General features: G+C 38.4%; 1 protein-coding gene across 6 annotated transcripts in view; it reads right to left on the reverse strand.

Annotated features, from left to right (window-relative positions):
- The window catches only part of ptprfa (protein tyrosine phosphatase receptor type Fa), a 237,993-nt gene that overhangs the window by 83,199 nt on the left and 140,226 nt on the right, over positions 1-14,568 (reverse strand). For 2 of the 6 annotated variants that reach the window (XM_062423814.1, XM_062423813.1), the window contains 5 exons: positions 8,490-8,607; positions 6,250-6,831; positions 4,937-5,034; positions 3,427-3,683; positions 359-440 (listed from right to left, as the gene is read on the reverse strand). In XM_062423814.1, the coding sequence (XP_062279798.1) occupies positions 359-440; positions 3,427-3,683; positions 4,937-5,034; positions 6,250-6,831; positions 8,490-8,607 (1,137 nt within the window). The remainder of the gene's footprint in view (positions 1-358; positions 441-3,426; positions 3,684-4,936; positions 5,035-6,249; positions 6,832-8,489; positions 8,608-14,568) is intronic. The other 4 variants (XM_062423815.1, XM_062423817.1, XM_062423819.1 and 1 more) reach the window with 2 other exon arrangements.

A 14,568-nucleotide genomic window follows, 5' to 3' on the forward strand; every position in this document is an offset into this window, starting at 1 on the left:
GTATCTACTTCTCTTCTTCATCAGTTTTACTTGTGCAAGAAATCAGATACAGTTAATCCTCTTAACTACACAAACTTGTTGTAAATCGCTTGTATAAAACTGATAAATCGCACCTGTTGATGAATAGGTGTGTGTTCATAAGGATTAATAAAAAAAAATTTTTTAATCATTATTAAATGTCACCTACAAGGAAAAAAAGGACATTACATTACAAGAAAGAGAAAAAAGCAATTGTTTCTTGCATGAGTTCTCAGCCCTAACCAAACCAGAAAATGCCCCTCAAAATGTCCCTCCAAAGAGACGGTGTCAACAGGCATAAGTATCCTTGACATGATAAATTAAGTACACATCCACCCACCTCATGTATGTCCATGTCTTCAGGGTTCTCCCATCTCCTCAGAGAAGCTGGGGTGACAGGGACAACCACTATGTAGTACCACCTGTATCAAACACAGAGACATGACTACATTACCCACCCATATACTGTGTATGCATAAACGCCAAACCAATGGAACTATGATATTAATGCTGTTTTAATTTAATCACCCGCTGCTGGTATATGAAAGCAGTATCTCAAAGGTCTTTGCTTAATATTAGTCCTACATGTTTTACATTCACATCCCTTCTGTGTCTCACCTAGATACCAATGGGATAAGTTTGGCTCTGTTACTCACAGACTTTAATTCACTGTATGATAAAAGCTCTATGCTGGGCATTCATATACACATTAGTTTTTCTTTTTTGTTGTTTTTTTTTATTTCACCAGCCCAACTTATTAAGGCTTCTTACTTGTGGGCTATTTCTTTAGAGAAACAAACACTTGAAACACAATTAAGTCCAAGTAATTCGCAGTGCCTGTCTTCTTGATGGAGCTGGGTAATGATAAAAAATAACCGTCTAATGAATTGCGGCCTTTGCATTGGGATTCTCTTTGCTGATTAATTGTGGTTTTAAAGCTAAACTCTTAAATAAATTGCATTCTGGTATCAGGAGAGAGCTCTGGAGCTGCACTGGGTTTCTTGTTAATATGACCATGTGCTCATAGGGTGTAATCATGGTGCTGTGTTTTTGGTGGGACTGAATGTTTTTTGTTTTAAAAAAAACTACTCTGACCTAAAAGGATTGGGCTGCAGCAGATAACTGGCTGGTTACAAACTGGCTAGAACAGGATGAGAAGTACATAAAGCAGGCTGTTAATGGCTGTTGAAATGCCCCCTGCAGACAAGCTGGTGTCTGAGCTATTGATTTAACAGGAAAACAATCATCTGTGTGCATCTCTGTGTGTCTTCACTTAAGTCGACCTCACAGGGCTGCTGAGTGCTGAGGCTTTTTGTGCTCTTCAAACTGTTCATACTAATGTTGGCTGGAGAATAGCATCATACACACAATATAGCAGCTGACTTTTTTCAGGTCAGCTGTTTGAGGTGACAGCCCATGCACTAAACTGAAAAATGATGGCACAATATACCGATTGAACTCAACTCCACTTAAAGATCTACTCATCAATATTTTTGGCAACATCAGTTAAGGATGGCAATGTGTCAGTTGGTCAGTCCACCACTTTGGTCCAGTGTGGTATGGTCTAACAACTATTACATGCATTGTCATGAAATTGTGTGCAGGTAGCTGTGGTCCCCAGAGGATGAAATCCTAAAGATTGATGCCCTGACTGTCTCTCTAGCCCAACCATGAGGTTCACATTTCTGTCTTAAGAACTATTGAATGGTTTGCATAACATTTGGTACATTCATGTCCCCCATAGGATGAATTGTAATCTCTTTTTATTTAAGATAAGACTGGTATGGTCATCTGAGCTGCCACTCCAAGAACAAACTGTCTAAGAAAATAGTCTTGGACAATAAAATATTTGGTTCACCTCAAACCTCTTTGAACCAGCTGTTCACTGAGAGGACGAGGAAGAAAGTGAGGAGCATTGTTGCAGACAGCTCTCATCCTCTCTCTGACCAGCTTTTGAGCTCTGGGAGGTGCCACATACTTCCTTTGGCAACCAAAGTTTATAAGAAGTCTTTCATCCCAAATGCAATTCATATTATTAAAACCTCCAAATTATCAATATGCATATAGGAACTGATATGCACTTGTATTTTTATACTTTACATATTTTATTAATGTGTTTTATGTATTTTAAGAATGATTTTATTGAGTTTATGGATTCTTTGGTTTTTATGTAATGTCTGTCTCCTGTATGTCTGTTATTGGTAAACCAAAGACAATTTTCCACCATTGTGGACAATAAAGTTCAATTCAATTCAATTCAATTCAATTCAATTCAATTCAATTCAATTCAATTCAACTCAATTCTATTCTATTCTATTCTATTCTATTCCTTTATTAGTCCCACAATGGGGAAAGTTGCATTATTACAGCAGTAAAGTTGACAGTAAAATAGAATAGCATCAAGAAAAAAGAATAAAGAACAATAAATAATAAGTCCAAAAGCATGTTATAATTGGTGTTGAATGATAAGATACCTGAGTTGATATTGTTATTGCACAAATTTAAAGTGAGTAAGCATAAATATATATATATAAATATATACACACAGTCAAAAGTTTGGACACACGTTCCCATTCACTTTTGACTGTTACTGTATATAAACATATACATATACACACACATATACATATATATGTGTGTGTGTGTGTGTGTGTATTGCACAGTTGAAAAATGAATGACATTCTTATCAGCCTCAGTTGTGTTTACTGCTAAACAGCAAATGTTACGTTGCTAAGGCGATGGTAAGATGGTGAACATGGTAAATATTCTACCTGCTAATCATCAGCATGTTAGCATTATCATTGTGCCTCCACTGTGACTAAGTATTGCCTCACTGAGCTGCTAGCATGGCTTTAGACTGTTAGTCTTGTTATATTAACAATGGATCAAATGATGTGTGATGTTGAAGCTGTCGCTCAGTGTCAGCCACACAGAGAATTATCATGTGACTGTAGTTCCTCTCAGCTCTACACAGTGATTTAGACTCTTTCAACTCATTGTTGAATTTTTCATCTTGAACTTGGGTCTGATATTTTGAATACTGAACAATTCAATTTTCTATCTGCAAACCCTTAACAATACATATAGATATCAAGTTGTTGTGATTGCACCACTTGATATTGATCTTTGAAGGAGGGATTCACACTACATAAAAATATTTCAATAGATTGAATACCACATAAGTACTTTTTAAATGTCAACATTCAGAATGCTGAATACTTACATATTCCTATGCTTTTAAGATTGTAGTTATTACAGCACCTATTTGCCTCTATATAGTAAACGTCAGCGACTGAGAAAAGCTTTACAATCAACTGAACAAAGGAGGACAAAGATATTTACTGAAATCCTGAATTGATCATATAATCTTCAGTATGGTGGTCCTTTAGTCAAACAGACAGCACAGACCTGACGGGGGCTCCAGCAGGGACCCTGGGCAGACTGATGGTCACTTTACCACCCTCCTCCACATCATGTTGGTATTGGGCAGGTTTAATCTTCAGCAGGTCTGGAGCGGTTCGGATGGAAACCTGCTGCTGTAGTCCTCCGGCACTGTTCCCCCGGCTCATCAGCACGAAGGAGTAATCAGTATCCGGCTGCAGCTGTGTGATCAGCTTCCTCTTCAGGTCGCCTTGAACCTCCACACTCTGCTGGTTGTATAGGATCTGAAGCCAGGAAGCAGTTTCTTACTGGTAAGCACTCATAAAGTTTGATTGATTACATCATCTGGTCTACACAAAACCTTAATAATGATTCCTGTAAATTCTTGTACTAAATCCTTGTCCCGTTTAATTGTCCTCTCACTTTAAAGGAGTGTCATGGCAACAATGCTTATTAGCTTTCTTGTTGAGAAAAGTTCAGGTTGATATCACTCTCACTAAATTAACTAGCTTGGGTCTGCATAAAGTGAAAATATGCATCTACAAACACATCCAAAGTTCAATTAGGATGTTCCATCTCATTCATACAGAATTGACTGACTATGTGACAGTTTATCGATCCACCCAGCTCATGTGCAGCATGAAGAATGCATGTGCAGAATGTACAGAATAACAACAAATAGTTATTTTCCCATTTGTGTTTTGGTATTTATTTGATAGTGAAGACAGTTAATGGGTTGAGAGAAGGAAGAATGCAACAAACCAGTATGCTATGAGGGCACACCTAGTTTTAGAGTTTAATTTGTTTCCACTGCTGTGACACTTTTTGATCTTGCTGTCTCCTATGTTGCGTGCTTTTGATTTTGTTAAGGCCCTCAATAATTCATGGTTTTGTGCTACAAGGTATTTAGTTGCTGATCCATGGCCATAAACTTTTGTTTTTTGCACTTTAGCTCATTATTAGAGCTGTACAGTGCCAAAGGCTGAGTGGCAGACAGGCCTTTAACAAATAGCCAGCCATGAACTACAGTTACAGGTAGAATTTATGACGGCGGGAACTGACTTTCTGGATGATTCATGATTCAGCTTTTCTGTTAAGGAGGCCAAAAGAACCAAAAAAGTTTTCTCAAGTTGATAAAGTCTGTATTTTGTGTTTGTCTATCTTAATATATATAGAATACATGTAAAAAAAAAAATAGTATTTTAATTAGTACATTATATATTTAATGACAATGTTGTGTTTGCATATACAGCTTCTACATTACAATAGTTGTATATCCACCATGAAACTGCAACCCATGGACGTGTTCTTCTTCACTTGCTACTATGATACGTCAATCTAACAGAGATCCATATTAAAGTCTACAGTAATGTGGGGTGGGACCTGCATGAGCGAAAATATCAATGTTTTGCTTCCCTGATCTATACCATCCACCCTATATTCACAAATATTGACAATTTAGTACTAGAATATGAAATCAGTATCTATTACTTGTTAAATTCAGCTGCTGTGTGGTGGAATTGTGGGCTGATCTTACCTTGAGAGGCACTTGGGATTTATAGGTTTCTGGCACATCCCAGGTCAGCAGGACAGAGGTTTTCATAACAGCCTTCACACCAAAGTTCTTGGTGAACACTGAGGGAAGATCTGGATGATTAATAGGTAGTTAATTTAATTGTGGATATGACTGAGATGATTCAAAGTTGAAAGAAAATGAATCAAAATGAGAGAACATGTACAGTGTGTATGCGAGCACCAAGTCTGTATTATTAGGACAGTATCAATCTCAGTGGAGTCACTTTCTTATTTTCTGTGATCATTTGCTGACCAAGTCCAATCAGTATTTTCATATTAACACTGGATCAAAAGTTATTACCCCAAAAGAGAATTATCAACCACTCTGCAGCTTCCTCAGCTCCACAAATGATTGATTTTAAAGCCTTAAACATTCCCGTTTTGGTTTTCATTTTCATGTTTATACATTGTATCATTGCTTATTCTACGGTTCTGTTGGAAACTTGCTTTATTTATCAAGCATACTCCAGACTTATCTGGTTTCTGAAGCCAATTAACATTGAAGGGTACGTCAGTAGTTATGTGTTCTGTTTTCATAGGTCATAATTGCCGCAAATACTACTTTTGAGTGCACGACCGCAGAGTTTGTGTGAGATCAGAGGAAAAGACAGCAACATGATGGGAGAAACTAACTAAGGATACCATATAATTGCATGGAGTAACATAAAAAAAACTGTGGTGGAAATTGTAGTGGTCTGATTTTGAATGTTATCTGATTCTAAAAATTGATTTGGATTTCTATTTGATCTGGTTGGTCCTGTTAGGAAACACTTCTTGTGTTTATAAAAATTGCCTTTGGTATCTGAATTAATTTACACAAGAAAGTAAGAGTGCTGAAACATTCCAAGTTTGTAATAAAACCATCTAATTAATTTAAATCAAAGAACAAAAATAGAAATCGGTTGTGTAGTACATGTAAATTTGGGGGAGGGTCATTACTTTCTATGAAATGTTGGGTGTACTTGGATTACACAGGACTCCAATTATAAATGCAACCTCGCATTATTAAAGAGGACAAGAGTGGAGATATAATTGTAGTCTCTTTGCTAATACAGTCTGTGGAAATATAGAATTTAAATACTGGTTTTGCAATCTATGGACATTGTTGAGATCACAAAAACACCAAATAAAGATGTAGCCTGCTGGATGACAAGTAAAATATGTTTAAGTTTGCAAAACAAAATGTCCAAATCATGGAGTAATATACAGTGCTGAGGTCATAGTACCCTGCTCACAAGACCAATACAATGCTGATCAGTAGCCTGTGGTCCTCACCTGGCATGGTGGTGGACATTGTCCTACTCTGGATGCTGGGGCTGATGGGTCCTGCCCCCTTACTGGTAAAGGCTTGAACTCTGATGTCATAGGTGGTGTCAGGTTGCAAACCCTGGACAGTCATTTGTGTTTCTGTGGTAGTGTTGGTGATGTTGTGCTGGCTGTTGATATCTCGATACACCACCGCATACTTGACAATCCTCCCGTTCCTCTCAGCCAGAGGAGGCGGGTCCCAGGCCAGCTTGGTAGAAGTGGCGGTCAGGCCTACCACGCTCAGATTCTGTGGATAGCTGGTAGGAATGTCTTCAGGGGTGATGATCTCCTTCACGTATTCCTCCCCGTTGCCAGCTCGGTTTTTGGCACAGAGTTTGAAGATGTAGGTGGCTCCTTTGTGAAGACCGGTGACAGTGAAATGATCATCTATCTTTCTGAAGTCTTTGACAGTAAAAGCTTCCTCCTCTGCTCTCTTGTACTGTAGCTGGTATCCCACATGCTCCCCCACCATCTCTTTTGGGGGCTGCCACTGGATCAGAGCAGTGTTCCCTATTGTGGTGCTGATCATCATGGTGGGTCTGCCAGGGACTGAAAGACCAGAAAGACCATGAAACACAGAAAAATCCAAACACACTGAAGGCTGTATGCAACTGCTGTTATCTGGATCAGCTGTTTTGTGGGTTTTTTAAGCTCTCTTTCAAACTCAAAGATCTAGCATATTTAGACTGACTTTCTAATCATGTGATTATGAGGTCTTATTTGGGTGTGAGCAAAACTAACTAAAATAAAAATAACTATTCTAAAAGATCTCATAGTTACAAGGTTATGATAATGTTTATGATAACTTTTTTAGTAATTGCTAGAAACTTCAAGCGTGGTGACATTACTAAAAAGAGGACAGATGGGGAAATAAGTAGGAATGCAGTAGTCTGACTTTTTCAGAGTCTGTACAAATATTGATACCTGGGCTTTGGGTATTGGCCAATACCAAGTACCGATTCGATACCAGTGTTTACTTGTGTGTTCAAGACAACGATTCCAGATGCTAACTTTTAGCTGCAATCATTCAACAACATTGGGGTTGGACTACAATCCAGATATATGACATTTCGTAGATTGATATTATATGCACAGGCTAACATTTAACATTACTGCACACAGTGCAGACACACACACACACACACACACACACACACACACACAAAAAAGGACACTAACTGGTTTTCTCTTAGCAAGATCAGCTACATTAGTTGCTTTTATTGAAACTATACGTGTCCTTTGGGAAGCTAGTATTTACTAAAGATAGCGTCCAAAATAACTTCATATGGTGTTATAAGTTAGTGTACACTTTGTACTGTCTATAAAGCCTTGTGCTTTATACACTGAATCAACAGCAGCAACTTAGCTCCAGCGGGAGAAAAACATCTAATGGTGCATGTTTTTCTTCCTAGAGATTTGAGTCGGTATCAAACCAAATATCTGATGTCAGTATCAGATCAGTGTATCTTTAGAAATAAGCACAAGCAGACAGGTTGTAAACAATCTGAGCGACATATCAGATTATCTATTAATAATAACATTTCTTAATTCAACAGGAAAACTGTGAGCATAATTAGGAGTGGTACGGTAGGTTGAAGCTAAAGCAGGAAGTCAGTCTGTGAAAGTGAACAGACAACAACAGACAGTACATTACAACAGATACTATGAGTTGTTATCATAATGCTCGCTTTTGTTTTTCTGCTCAACATCAGTTTGACTTGTCATTTTGTTTCCAGCTTGTTTGATCATAGCTGCTGCTGCTTGTTGCCCTGTTGGACCTGTTCTTAGTGATGAGCATTCTGAGATGTCAGCAATTACTTTGATGAGTACAATGTTCTCATTAAGTCTGCTAACATTAGCCACCATACCATGCAAATGAATTCATATGTTAATTTTTTTAAACAGTGACTGTGTATTTCTTTTTTCAAAATGTTACATTACATACAGGATTAAGATGCCAACCGTGAACTGTTGCAACCCCAATTCAGTTCCTGCCTAGACCTTTGTTTTATCTTTTTCTCCCTTGTTTCCAGGCGTCTATAGATGTCAGTGTCTATAGATTAGTGTTTGCTGATCACAGAATGTGTGACTTTGCTATTGTCAAAGAAAGTGACAGTTATTAATTGTTAACAATTAATCAAGGGGAATGTGTATGGTGCCCAACAGGTACAGTCAATGCAACACACAATACTACACCCTGCACACACCTGCTCCTGAGGTGGTGACCACCTTGGCCTTGCTCCGAGCTCCATCTCCCTTGGTGGTATAAGCTGCCACAGTTACAGAGTAGCTGGTCTCTGGGAGCAGACCTGTTATGATGGCCTCCTGCAAAGGTAGAGAGACAGATAAGAAGAAGCAGGGAGGGAAGGAAAGAGAAAGACAAAAAGACAAAGGAGAAAGAGGGGAAGAGAGAGGCAAAGATAAGAGAGGAAAGGGCAACAGTATTGAGGTTAAAACACCATCATCTTAATTGGTGTTTACTGTAGTTTACTGTTCCAGGCAATCAGGAACATTAGACAAATCAGGTGTACACAACATGCATCAGCTTCACATTTCCAACACTCTCTAAACGGTTAAATTGCTCTTTTTAAGAAAAAAGTTAAGTAATGTCATGAGTGTAAACCAGAAGTGTATTCAGAGTTCAGAAGTTCATGGTTCCTCAATGTACTGTAAGATAGCGTGTAAGCTCAATGGAATTTTGACCATGATCACAAAATGAACAGATTGTACTTTTGGTTATCAGTTGTGAACAGATGTGCTTTATGAATCCTCCTGACCTCAGCACTTCCAAAAAAAAGGGGAGTTAAAATTCTGTTTTCTGTGAGTAAAGCAAGAGATTGTAGACAAAAGCAAATTGTGGTTATAATAACATTTTACAACCAAATGAACAGCAGATGCTTGTGGTTCAGGAAGTAGAGCGAGCTGTCCATTAATCGCAGGGTTGGTGGTTTGATCCTCCCCATACCTCCTGACCCTATCTACATGTCTACAAGGGTCCTTGAGCAACATACTGAACCCCACTTTGCTCACAATGGGCTGACCAAAGCTTTGTGTGGTAGTGTGACAGTATGAGTACATCATTGATTGATTGATTGATTGACATATTTATTATTATGTCATGCATATGAATATGTCTAGCCCACACAGGCTTATAAGACACCACAAGTTCATACATGCCAGGGTTAAAGTACAGTGCATGCCTTTTCAAGTAACAACAACAAAAACCAACATGATTAAAGAACTAAATAAGGTAATGGAAGCTTCCTTCATAATCAGATCAACATTATCCAGCACATTGCCGGTCTTGGCCTCCCTGGGGCCCTAAGCACAATTCTGCTAAGGGGCCCTGACCCATGAGCCAGCTGCCATGTAAACCATTTATTTCATTTGCCACACAATCACACCTGATACACCAGTGTTCCCGCTACAATCCTCCCTCTTTTAAAACAGTTTACACCATCTGTCATTCTAAGAATAAGTAGACCTATACACAACAGAATGAAGTATAAACAATATTTATTGAATATAAGAAATATAAAATGTAAACTAATATTCAAATAAGAAATCTGATAACATGTAACATATTCTGTTCTTATTTACTGTGAAAGATGTGCATCCATATTGCCTAACTATTAACTAATTCATATTTTAAAATCAATATTTAACCAACATCCTCCTTTAGTCCAAAGTTGTATCTAACTTAAGTTAACCTGGACTGAGAATAGATCATTGTCTTGTTTTAAGATTATGTGCAACTTATTTTTCTGCACTTCATATCTAATAAGCCTATTCTCCAGAGCACAGATGCTGCTTGATGCAGCCTGAGTTTTACTTCTACTCAAGGTGCAAGCTTGCTGGTGGATGCACACAAATGCACCTTTCTTTCCAAGCTGCAATTCAGGAACAAACACAGTTGCTTGTTCGCGTTCATCAAATAAATACAGTGTATCCCCAAGAAGTTTTGGCCATTTTTTGCTCTCCTCACATTTTTACTCACTGTGGGTTCATTTTTCACTGCACATGCGTGTCCTGCACCTCTAGCGAGCAGTACAGTAGGAAGAACCCAGGATGTCTTATTGTGCAGTATAACACTGTTATAATGTAATAAATCATAAAAAAACAGAAGCTGAATTTCTTGGTCAGAATTTAAAAAACAACAACAACAACAGGAATCTCTACTTTGTTACAATGTAATACAAACTATTTACATTTTCCCTCTCTTCACCAATCATTCAATCATAAGTGGCAACTCAGTCTACTTGGACAGGGATTGAGAAAACAAATGCCTGCTTCTTGTTGTTCCCGCAATTCACTCTCGTGTTGTTTTCTTTTCCTTTTTTCGTGGCCTGAGGGATAGCTGCACTTCATCTTGCCTGCTGTTATCAGTAAATATGAGCACGCTTTTTAACTCAGGTGCGGACTTGGCGGTGGGCGGGGCCTTCTCAGACGCGTGGGGCCCTACGCAGCCTTCCTAGTCTGTGTATAGGCAGGACCAGCTCTGATCCGGCATAAATAATCAATAAAGAAATGAAAATAATGGGTGAATGACAGGGCAATTGTAAAGTGCTTTGTCTGTCAATGTCAAATGTGTTTTAGAAGTGCAGTTCAATTATTATTCACTCTATTGTCTAGAAAATGAAGGTGATCAAATCCTAACCCTAATCCTATGTTGGTAATAATCTCTCATTGTACAGAATCATTATACTTACTATTTTTATCTGATCATCTGACTGCTCATGGTTGACTTGAATCAGCCATTTCATGTCCAATGAATTATTATGAGAGTGGACAATGTGCAGTAAATAACAGGGTTACAGCAATTGATTTTCTGGTTTCTCCAAGTAGATTTCTTTGCCATGTGTGCAGTTAACCAGGTTTCCAGTCAGCTTTGTACAAGTATACATGTGCATAACAAAAGACTGCAGACATTAGACCACTATTAGCATCATGTGACAGCACAACTTTAACAAATAATGAAAAAATATTCATGTTGTAAAAAAACAGAATTTCTTCTGATCAGCTAATAAACTGGTAAGTACACACACACACACACACACACACACACACACACACACACACACACACACACACACACACACACTAGTGAACACACACTAGTGAACACACACTCCCCGAAACATTAAAAAAAAACACGAGCAAAAACAGCAATAAGTAATATTTCTGCCCACACAGAGAGTGAGAGCACACGTTCATACATGCTCCTCCACTGTTCAAAAAGCCTGGTTCATACAGAAACATCAGTCTGTCAGCTGCCAGGAGTCCATTAAACGGTTCAGAAAAGGCCCTTCTGCTCTCAGATAGCAGAGGAATACTTTCTAGTGCTGCACATGAGGGATGAGTGGAGAGAAGAAGCAGAGATGAAGCAGCTTGTGATGAGAGAAAAATGGAAGGTGGTGGAGGTGTGTGTCTGTGTATGTGTGTATGTGTGGGAGGGGGTTGATAGTTCCAGTGGAAAATAGGTTTCCCCCCCCCCCCATCAGACTGCCGCCTCCCTGTACAGCCCAGGGCTTGTTGCACCATATAGACTGCAGTGCAAGTCATGCCATGGATACACTACATGACATTCAAAGTCATCATATTGCTGCACTGTTCACAATGCACAACTGTCTTGTGTTGTAATCAGGAATCTTGAAGTTATTGTGGGGGGGTCACACATTATAAGATCTTCACCATCATCTTCAAGTCTGTTTGGTTTCCAAACAATGTTCTTTTCACGAAAACACATGCAAGATATGACACGGGAAATGACACAATACCTGCATGGAAATAATAAATATTTATGCAATGAAAACATAGCCACCTGCTTGTATTGTGGTTCATTAAGGAGAACAAGGGTACACATTCTGAAAAGCTAGTGTGTATGGAAATGTATTCTGATAGAAATTATATTATTGCTAAAGCAGCCAGTGGTTCGAGAAAAAAACCAAAGTTCTAATTATTATTTTATGGCTGACAATTTCATATCCATCACAGTATGTTTAAAAGGTCCTTCTTCTGTTATTTTAAGAGCAGACATAGAGCATAATTCAGCTGGGACCTTAAGAGTTAAGATGTTTCCCTCCTTCCTGTCTTCTCCACAGGGCAAAGAAGGTGAAAGATAAGAGAGAAGTTTGACTCATGTGAAGCTATTGAAGTCCTCTAAAAGCCTCATTATTTTAATCTAGTGGTATTCCTTTCCAATTGTTGCCAGAGACTTTCTTGTATTTGCAAAGACAAGAAAAAAAATCTAATTGGGCTTTCATCTGTCTTTTTTCAAATGCAGAGCAAGCAGGCGTCTGTGGGGATGAATTCCCAAGGACTGAACAGATGAAACCTTTTACATTAAGATAGGAGACATCTCTCCTGTGAGGGGAAAGTCTGGTTTAACAGGAGCCAATCAATCAGCAGTGACTTCCTGTGTGTCAAACATCAAATGCTGCTGTTTTCAACCTCCCTGCATTTTCTGCCCTCATTGCCAACAGGGGTGTTCCACTAATGTTATGAACAACTCCACTACAAAAGCTTATTAGCGGTTACCAAACTGTGCTGATTCATTCCCACTGAGACCAAAATTAAGAAAGGACACTGCTGACAGGTTGTTCTATAAAGTTTCATCCACAGCCACAGTCAGTCAGTTTAGCATTTTAAATGGCAGCCAGGGAATCTTGACAAACATATTGAAATTCTTATTTTAAAGATGTTGTCTCAAGACCTCAATATTTCTAAACTCCTCATGCAGGGTCTTAGCCACCATTGAGAACACTGTGACCATGGGATTTAAGAAATATAGTAACCTGAGACTTTTTCTGGACAATCCAGAGTAATTTGGACACTTTTTCTAGAAAGAGATGGTGCTGTCGATTTCTTCCAGTGCTGAGATGAACTAATCATATTCCATTCAATTGCATTAAATTGGGTTGGAGGCAGACATCTCATAGACACATACTGTTTATCCTAAAAACTTAACTTATATCACTAAAGGAAAGTGATCAATGTTTGATTTGTGTGAACTGATGTTCTCGAAAGCAAACTACTTGGTATGAAAATGTTTTTTGATTATGGTTAAAAGTAACCAATCACAGACCTCTTTGGCATGACATTATGCAAGCCTGTCCTCCCAAGAAAAATGATCCTGAAGGTCATAAATTCAGTTGCCATAAATGACCTATAGTTACGTTTGAATGACATGTGCCATCTGGTGGCCGTAGTAATTATGACATGGAGAAGTGATGCAGTTCATACGACGTCTAGATAAGGTGACTTTCTTATTGGGAGGAGACGGGTCTGGTGGATGACTGGATAGGGAGTTAGATGGCAGAAAGTGCACTTAGCAGCAGGAGGTTACTGTTTGCTTGCTGTTTGCGTCTCTGGACATTTTTTAAAGAAACACAACATGGTATTGTTACCATGATGACAAATATTGCCTAACTTTAAAAAAGTAGTAATTATGTTTTAAGTGAATATTTTAAAACCATGATGTTTGTTTTTTGTGCCTAAACCTACACTCCTGTTTTGGGAAGCGCTCATATTGTACTCCAATGGGTTGTTCTGGAGTGCAGGTACAAACAACCTACAATATGTGGTCTTTTAATATGGAGAACACGTGCAGTAGTCAGTTCTAAAAGGTGCTGACAGAACAACAGAGCTAAATAAACTACTCTATGATGAATCTTAAAACGGCTTAGTGATCTTTACAAACCTGTATCCATCAAGAAAGAACAAGGACTGCCTGGCAATAGTTGCCCCAGTGGTCTGCTAAAAGCAATATACTTGTACTAATGCTAGTGGGATCTGGAGACTTGAGGATTTCATAGTCACTAGCTAAATTTTCAATGGCTTCTGGGTAAGAAATTGATTACAGCCATTTAAAGCTTTCCAATTCTGTCCAAACTCTATGTGAAAGACTGTTTCAGAGATATTACTTAAACATGGATTGCACCCATCCTACTTTTAAAGAATATCTGTCTGTTTATTTCCAATTACTTCTTTCTAATTAGCTACATGCCAGCAAACTGTTAACTCATCAAAATGATGTAACATTATGAAAGGCAATATCAAAGCCGTGAAAAATAAATGAGGCACTTATTTAAAATATAGCTGCAAGAGACCATTATGCAATAGTCATTGTGAGTTATACTAGATTTTTTTTTCTCTAGGTTTGGACACACTGTCTCATTGATTTGAAGGGGAAGGTGTGCCCAAACTTTTGACTTGTAATATTCAATGCTATGCAGGTAGAAAAGCATCTCAAAGTCTAGGCAGATCAAATTATGTGTAAATGGTCTG

This window comes from Scomber scombrus, chromosome 8 (assembly GCF_963691925.1).
Source record: "Scomber scombrus chromosome 8, fScoSco1.1, whole genome shotgun sequence".
Taxonomy (NCBI): Eukaryota; Metazoa; Chordata; class Actinopteri; order Scombriformes; family Scombridae; genus Scomber; species Scomber scombrus.